This window comes from Berghia stephanieae, chromosome 9 (assembly GCF_034508935.2).
Source record: "Berghia stephanieae isolate SIO BIC M18660-M18661 chromosome 9, UCSD_Bste_1.3, whole genome shotgun sequence".
NCBI classification, from domain to species: domain Eukaryota; kingdom Metazoa; phylum Mollusca; class Gastropoda; order Nudibranchia; family Aeolidiidae; genus Berghia; species Berghia stephanieae.
Window position 1 is genome coordinate 38,868,622 of NC_088368.1, and position 9,114 is coordinate 38,877,735.

At 35.7% G+C, this 9,114-nt stretch overlaps 1 protein-coding gene across 1 annotated transcript; it reads left to right on the plus strand.

Moving 5' to 3' along the window:
* Window positions 1-2,557: 2,557 nt before the first annotated feature.
* Window positions 2,558-3,485, plus strand: LOC144979229 (uncharacterized). Its single transcript, XM_078925837.1, is given in 2 exon segments — window positions 2,558-3,141; window positions 3,143-3,485. Coding segments are annotated over 2 exon segments (927 nt in total).
* The last annotated feature ends 5,629 nt before the right edge of the window (window positions 3,486-9,114 follow it).

Consider the following 9,114-nt stretch of genomic DNA (forward strand, 5'->3'; position numbering starts at 1 on the left):
TCACGGCAGGTATTTATTTTTTTACCTGAGTACGGTGAAATGTAGTTTCTTCGAAGGCTGTTAAGAATCGCATGGACAGAGAAGAAAACTAATGGAGAAATATTAGATATTTAATTTATGTTTTCAATGTTTGTTTTTTTTTTTTTGTTTTTTTTTTTTTTTGTTTTTTTTTTTTCAGAAAGTATCCATGTTTTCATTGTTTTTTTTGGGGTTTTTTTCTCAGAAAGTATTCATCTTTTCATTGTTTTTTTTTTCTTGTGGCTGAAGAGGTGTTTTGTACCCGCAACGTTCCATGATTGGCTGTTATATTCATTTTTTAAATTACAACTGTACAACTGTATACGTAATGAGTTTTTTGCATTGAGCACGTTTAGTGGATATTGCGCTATATAAAATCCATTTTAAAGTGTTATTAACTAACTGACATGGCTTTCATACAGAAACCGTCAGGTTTTCCACGAATCCACTCAACGAGACCACTGACAGTATGTTTAAAAATACATGACATCTTAGGTCAAAAGTCACGGTTACGTAAACAAAACAACGAACTGCCACCCCCCCCCCCCCCCCCCCTTTCTCTCTCTCTCTCTCTCTCTCTCTCTCTCTCTCTCTCTCTCTATCGCTCTCTCTCTCTCTCTCTCTATCGCTCTCTCTATCTTTCTTTCTTTCTCTCTCTCTCTCTCTCTCTCTCTCTCTCTCTCTCTCTATCGCTCTCTCTCTCTATCGCTCTCTCTCTCTCTATCGCTCTCTCTCTCTATCGCTCTCTCTATCTTTCTTTCTTTCTATCTCTCTCTCTATCGCTCTCTCTCTATCGCTCTCTCTATCTTTCTTTCTTTCTCTCTCTCTCTATCGCTCTCTCTCTCTCTATCGCTCTCTCTCTCTCTCTCTCTATCGCTCTCTCTATCTTTCTTTCTTTCTCTCTCTCTCTATCGCTCTCTCTCTCTCTATCGCTCTCTCTCTATCGCTCTCTCTCTCTATCTCTCTCCCTCTCTCTCTCTCTCTCTGTCTCTCTCTCTCTCTCTCTCTCTCTCTCTCTCTCTCCCTCTCTCTCTCTCTCTCCCCTTCCCCTCCTCCCCCTTACAGTATAACGTTTGTATGGTATCGATTCAAAGCGCTACAATAAGTGTGGCTTAGACGACAGAATGAGGATAAGGTTAATTTAAACGGCAATGTAAGCTGGTGTAGGTGGGTGGGTGGGCGAGGATTAGGGGGAATGAATGAGATACTTGATACATACTAGATAATAATACTGTCATTCATCTTGGATGGGTACAGGGTGGGTAGGTGGGCAAATATGTGTGTGTATATGTGTGTGTGTGTGAGTATGTGTGTGTGTGTGTGTGTGCGTATGTGTGTGTCGGTATGTGTGAAGGATGGGGGTTGAAAGTGAGGACAATGACTACAGTGTTGAATTGGAGGGATGGGGCGGGATGGGAGAAAGGAAGGGTGTTAGATAGTAGGTGAGAATTGCATTAGGTATCATTTGTAATATAGCAGCAGCAGCAGCAGCATCAACTTTTTCTATACATTGTTTAATTTCTTCTTCAATCTTTATTACTTTATAATTGCCATGGATTTTACATTTGTTGATTTCGCTAAAGACTTTCCAAATGGAGTTGCTAATGTTTTGGTTGAAGAGGGGTTCGACAGTTTGGCAGCCCTTCTTTGTGCCACGGACAGCGATATTGGTGAATTAGATATTAAAAAAGGACACAAAGCCATTCTAAAGATGGCAGTCAAAAACCTGCAATGTCTTCACGGCAAGGGACCTATGTGTGCGTCATCGAATGATGATGGAGGCCTATCTAGCCTCCTTGGTGCTGTAAGAATCAAACCTTCTGAAGAGTCGAGTGTCTCAGGTAGGAGTACCTACTTTAAAATTGTTGATTTTATTTCTCTCTCGCTGGTTACCGACGAGGAAGTTAACATCACAGAGAGTGTTAGCCTTCGCATAAACGCAAAAGTGAAACTAGACAAGGTTTCGCCAGCCATGTGGATAGCAGCAAATGCAAGGATTTTGGCTAAGTTGATAGGATTATCGCCGAATTTTGATGTACATCAATACATCAAATACACAGAGATGGTGGGTGAACTTGCCATGAGATACACATGGCAGTCAGTTCTCATCTTCGACGACGAATATCGTCAGCGACAGTCAGTGGACAACTTCATATGGGGGACAGACGCCCCTCACCTGGCGACAGTAGTGCTTCGTGATCGCACTCCTCAAACGACAAAAAAACACTGGGAATCGTCTCGTGGACCCAATACCATTCAGTTCAGCAACAAGGAGGTCTGTCGACAATTCAACAGAGGTGCCTGTACATATGGCACAACATGCCGATTTAACCACTTGTGTAGCTTGTGTGGCAGTCGAGAGCATGGAGGCAGAGATCACCATGTGGGTGTCAATTCAGCATAGGATACACAGCAGCAGACAAATAGTAGTGAGGAAAGCCCATTAGCGTTAAGCCCCTTTCCTCCTATCAATCCCCACCAATGTGAATTTTTAGGTAATAAAGCATCCATTAGTAGTAAATTAAATTCCTGGAGGAAAATGTTAGAGTGTGATAAAGATAAAGATTTCATTTTAGACGGAGTAGAGCATGGATTTCGAATTATTGAAAAAGATAGTCAACTAAAAAATGTGATAGAAAATAACCATTATTCTTCCTTTCGTTTTAAAACATTAGTGGAGAAAGAATTAAAGAATCAAATAGCTCAAGGTCATTATGTTGTAGCATCTAAACAGCCAACAGTTACTAGTGCTCTTGCTGCAATCCCGAAAGAGGATGGAAATATTCGACTAATTCATGACGGCAGTAGACCAGTAGGAGAAGCTATGAATGATTATTCTCTACCAGAAAGCACCAAATTTCAAACCGTTCGTGATGCATGCAAATTAGCCAAACCATTTTTCTACTGTGCAAAAATCGACCTCCAAGCAGCTTATAGATCAGTGCCTATCCATCCAGAAAATTACGTAGCCACTGGTATTCATTGGACGTTTGAGGGTGACAGTCACCCCACCTTCCTATTTGATTCTAGGTTACCATTTGGTAGCAATAAAGGTCCAGGACATTTTCACCGCTTATCGCAAGCTATTAAACGAATCATGAAATCGTAAAGGATGCAATGGGGTTGTAGCTTATTTAGATGATTTCTTTATCACTACCCCAACGTATGAGGAATGTAAATATTGGATGCTTACACTTATGCAGCTACTTCGTGAACTTGGATTTTATATTAGTTATAATAAAGTTGTGGGACCGACCCAAAACATTCAGTTTCTTGGATTAACAATCAATACTTCTAACAGCACTGTCGAATTAGGCGAGGAAAAAATAATTCGTTTAAAGCAGCAGCTCAATGCATTCAAAAAAAAAAACGTGCCAGCAAACAGCAGCTACAGATCCAGTCATGAACACGATGCCAGGCAATTCTGGAGGGATGATTTTTCCTACTCGTGTCCTGGACATAATTAAGCCTCTAAAGCAGCAGCAGCATAAAATAATTTTGTCATATTCATTTCATCTTGAATTACAATGGTGGATTTCATTTTTAAGTGTGTTTAATGGGATAGTATATTATAATGAATCAGCGCCTGAGCACGTCCATGTGGATGCAAGCAATATCGCCGCCGGTGCCTTTTGGTCTGGCTCTTGGCGCTATTTAGTATTTGATTGCGACCAGCCTGCGGCATCATCGCTTCACATTAATTACAAGGAGATTTGTGCAGTAGTTAACTCATTTGACACGTGGGCGCATTTATGGGCTGGTAAAACAGTAGTGGTGCATACAGATAGCATGGTTACAAAATGTGTCTTAAACAGAGGCTGGTGTAGAAATAGTTATATTAATTCTTTACTTAGAAAATATGCCTTCAAATGTGCACGACTCAATATAACGGTTAGAGCGATACATGTATCTGGGAGTCTGAACCAAATACCTGATACAATATCTAGATTGCATGAACATGGTAAATGTTTGTTGTTATGTAAATTACTAAGTAACTGGCATCATGGTTTAACCCCTCCTTTTGTTATCACAAATCATATGTCATGGAATGCCTTCTTTTTTCTTTTGTCTAGGTGCCTGTGCCTTAACCAATGAATTAACAAGTGAAGTTGACATGTACCGCGGACAGGCCTTTACAGCCAACACAAAGAAGACCTATCAAACACATTTACGGTCTTATATTTCTTTTTGTGAAAAAATGAGAATAGCGCCTGCACCTATTTCGCAAATAAATATTGCCAAATATGCAGCTTATTTGGCGCGGAAATTAAAACCTAGTTCTGTTAAGCAATATATGAATATTATCCGTATTATCCATTTAGAATGTAATCTTCCCAATCCATGTGATGACTCATGGTATATTAAAACAACAATTAAGGGCATTGAGAAAGTTAAAGGAACTGATGTTCAGAGCAAGCCTCCGGTGACGCCTGAATATTGTTAAAGTTAAAAAAACAACTTAAATTCTCTCATATAGATGACTATGTATTCTGGGCATCATGCCTTACTATGTTTTTTGGCTTGTTAAGAAAATCCAACTTGTTTGGGACGGATGCAGGAGGTTTTGATAACAAAAAACAATTGACAAGGAATTGTGTATCTATGTCAGGGGGCTGTTCACAAATAACAATTAAAGTTGGTTGGTCAAAAAATAACCAAACGAAAGGTCGTATACAAGAAATTGCATTACATAGGTTAGCAAACCACCCACTATGTCCTGTTTCAGCGATGTACGATATGTTATGCATGACTGCACCTGCAATGCCAGACTCCCAGGCGTTCCCTATGACTGGGTCTTTGTTTAACAAAAAAAATTGCGCTCTCTTTCCACAGCATGTGGTTGTAACACTATATCCAGCCACAGTTTTCGTCGTGGTGGGGCTACTTGGGCCCTGTCTTCTGGCATACCAGGTGAAATAGTTAAGGCGATGGGAGACTGGCAGAGCACGTGTTATTTATTATACCTCGACCAAATTCCCCAATATGTCATTAACCATTACCGAAATAAGATGGGAGAATGTCTACCCCCCACATCACTGTAACTCAACACAAACCAATATTAATGTGAACACAAGGTCGTTTGGGCAGGACGGTCTTTCAGACCTTTCCTTTGGGATTATGTGATATGAGTGTATGTATCGTTTTTCATTATTTTGTGAAATATCGTAATAAAATGATACCACTCCTTAAGGTTTCTGCCCAAACTTACAACTATTGTTCACGTTTTTTAATATCATTATATTTATATTGGTTGAAAGATGCGAGAATGGGAGTTTAAGTGTGGCTTAGACGACAGAATGGGGATAAGGTTAATTTAAACGGCAATGTAAGCTGGTGTAGGTGGGTGGGTGGGCGAGGATTAGGGGGAATGAATGAGATACTTGATACATACTATGATAATAATACTGTCATTCATCTTGGATGGGTACAGGGTGGGTAGGTGGGCAAATATGTGTGTGTATATGTGTGTGTGTGAGTATGTGTGTGTGTGTGTGTGTGCGTATGTGTGTGTCGGTATGTGTGAAGGATGGGGGTTGAAAGTGAGGACAATGACTACAGTGTTGAATTGGAGGGATGGGGCGGGATGGGAGAAAGGAAGGGTGTTAGATAGTAGGTGAGAATTGCATTAGGTATCATTTGTAATATAGCAGCAGCAGCAGCATCAACTTTTTCTATACATTGTTTAATTTCTTCTTCAATCTTTATTACTTTATAATTGCCCCACCGCCAACCCCTGTCTCCGACCTATATTGTCTGCTGCGCAAAAAATCTATTGATATTTATAATAATTTTCCGTTATTTTTATTAAATTTAAATGTTCATATATTACGCCTGACGTAATTGCTTTAATTGTATTCATACCATAAGGAGATCTTGTTGTATACCTATGTGATGGAAATCGTATTGTATAATGTTATGTTGTTTATACAAGTAGTATTATGTGTTGTTTATATAATCAACTCCTTGTTTTTTTTTATTTTTAATATGACTATGATTACTATGTTAAATGTCTCTATATGATGTTTGTGGGATTATGTGATATGAGTGTATGTATCGTTTTTCATTATTTTGTGAAATATCGTAATAAAATGATACCACTCCTTAAGGTTTCTGCCCAAACTTACAACTATTGTTCACGTTTTTTAATATCATTATATTTATATTGGTTGAAAGATGCGAGAATGGGAGTTTAATAGTAAAACAAAACAAAAACAAAACAGGAACAAGCCAAAAATAAACAACAACAATTTTATAAGCCATTGGTTTCGGTTTCATGTTTCATTTCTTCGTATGAAGAAAAAATTCTTGGAAGTCACGAAAAAAGAGAAGGAATCATGTTTTAAATATTCATTAATCCATCTGTCCATCTATCTATCTATCCATCCATCTATCGATCTATCTATCTATCTATCTATCTATATATATATATATATATATATATATATATATATATATATATATATATATATATATATACGTATGTATATCTGTCTATCTATCTATCTTTATATCTATATATTTATCAGTCAGTCTATCGATTTATCTATCTATCTATCTATCTATCTATCTACATACCCATTTATCTATCTATCGATCTATCTATCTATCTATCTATCTATCTATCTATCTATCTATCTATCTATCTATCTATCTGTCTATTTATCTATATATCTATCTATCTATCTACATACCCATTTATCTACCTATCTATCTATCAATCCATCCATCCATCTGTCTATCTATCTATCTATATTTTTCCATGTATCTATCTTTCCATCTATTCATATATCTATCTATCTATCTATCTATCTATCTATCTATCTATCTATCTATCTGTCTATCCATTGATCAATGTACCTATCTATCCATCTATCTATATGTCTCTTTCGATTTAACTATCTATCTTTCTATATTATATATATATATATATATATATATATATATATATATATATATATATATATATATATATATATATATATATATTGAATCGTTTTGGATACAAATATGGTACGGATAGTGCTCGATATGTAGCAATGGAGCGAATTATTATTTTAATATTTACCACAATGTTTGAGTCAGCTTCCATCGATGTTTCAGGCCTTTTCAGCAATCGTCAGGACTGTGTGTTACATGATTTTGGTTTGTTGTGTGTTGTTGTTTGTTGAAGTGGTTCCGGTTTGTAGTTGATAAGTAAGTACTTCCGTCGATGTGGACATGTATTGTACATCTCATTTTTCGTGTTGAGTGTAGCTTCATGAGGGTGTTTGATTATAGTATATTTCTCTTCCAGGCATAAGCTACATTGTTTTAATGATGGTGTGTATCCTGTTGCTTTAGATATAATTTTCCATGAAATGTTGTGGTCTAGTTTGTTTTCTTTTGTTTTCCAAATATGTTCGCTGAGTTTTGTGGGTGTTTTTTTTTTTAGTGTCTTAAATTTTGAGATGTGGAGGTTGTATCTTGTTTTGAAATTATTTTCCGTTAGTCCTACATATTTTTCTTGCTTGTCTGTTTTAGTTTCAGTGACTGTGGCTTGGTAAATTAAACTTTATTCTAAACATTGTTTGTTTAGCGGGCAATTTTCCTTATTTCAGCAGTTGCATTTTCTGATGGGTGGGTTTTGCTCTTGTTGGTGGTTTATTAATATTTTTTTGTTGTGGCTTGAAATTATTTGTTCTATGTTACGCATACACGAGTAGCTTATTTTTATGGTATTCCTGTTGATAATTTTATGTAGCTTGTGTTTTTTTTTTTTTGGAAAGTGTGTATCAATTAACTTCAGGAACTGCTGTCCAATGTTTATGCTGACGTTTTTGTCGAAAGGTGGGCTAAACAACATAGTACAACAAACCAAACTCATGTAACACACAGTCCTGACGATGGCTGAAAAGGCCTGAAACATCGATGTACACTGACACCAACATTGTGGTAAATATTAAAATAATAAAAACAATATATATAATATTGTACGTCGTTTTTTTTAGATTTCTATTCCAACAATGAGCACAAAATGAATTGGGTTAACAGACCTGAAAATAAGTCCACGTCGATCAAGCTGATTTTTCAATATACAAAGATTTAAAAAAAACATCCCATATAGCTTTTATTTTATCATTCCAACAGTTTTACACACTTTGAATTAAAGAAAAAATATGTCAAACGGCAATTTTTAAAACGAAAAATTAAAATAGAATCATTTAAAAAAAAGTTCAATTTGAAAGAAACAAAAGTACAAAGTTCATAGAATAATGAAATATTACTACTGACGACAATAACCACGAAAGCAATAACCATAATAATCATACTAATCTCCCGTTAAACTATCATGAATTAATATTTTTCAGAAAACATGATGTTAATTTTAAAAAATATATATATATTATATAAAAATATAATATATATTTAAAAATATAAATATAATATTATTATCGAGCAGAGAGATTAATTATAACAAACCCCTTCAAAACACAAAAACAAACCCTATCTTTTTTTAAAGTAATAAAAAAAACAAAAAGAAAACTTAAATAATCGATGGGGAAAAATTTATAATGTTCAATCAATATAGTAGTATGTAGTAGTAGTGTAGTATAGTTAGTAGTAGTAAATAGAGTGTGGGGGTTAGTAATTTTTATTAGTAGTAGTAGTATATTTTTTTAGTAGTGTAGTAGTAGTGAATAAATATAGTAGAATTTAGTAGTAGTAGTAGAGGGAGTGTAGCAGTAGTTTACTGTAGTATTTGAAAATGTAGTAGTAGTATGTAGTAGTGTAAGTAGTAGTAGTAGTGTAGAGTTGTGTAGTAGAAGAGTAGTAGTTGTAGTGTAGTTTTTAGTAAAGAAAGGGGAGTCGAATAGTATAGTAGTATGTAGTATAGTAGTAGTAGTAGTAGTAGAAGAAGACGAAGAAGAAGAAGAAAAGAAGAAGAAGGAAAAGAAAAAGAAAGAAAGAAAAGAAGAAGAAGAAGAAAAGAAGAAGAAGAAGAAGAGAAGGAAAAAGAAGAAAAAGAAAAGAAGAAAGAAGAAAAGAAGAAGAAGAAGAGAAAAAGAAGAAGAAGGGAAAAAAAAAGAAGAAGAAAAAAGAAGAAAAGGGAAAAAG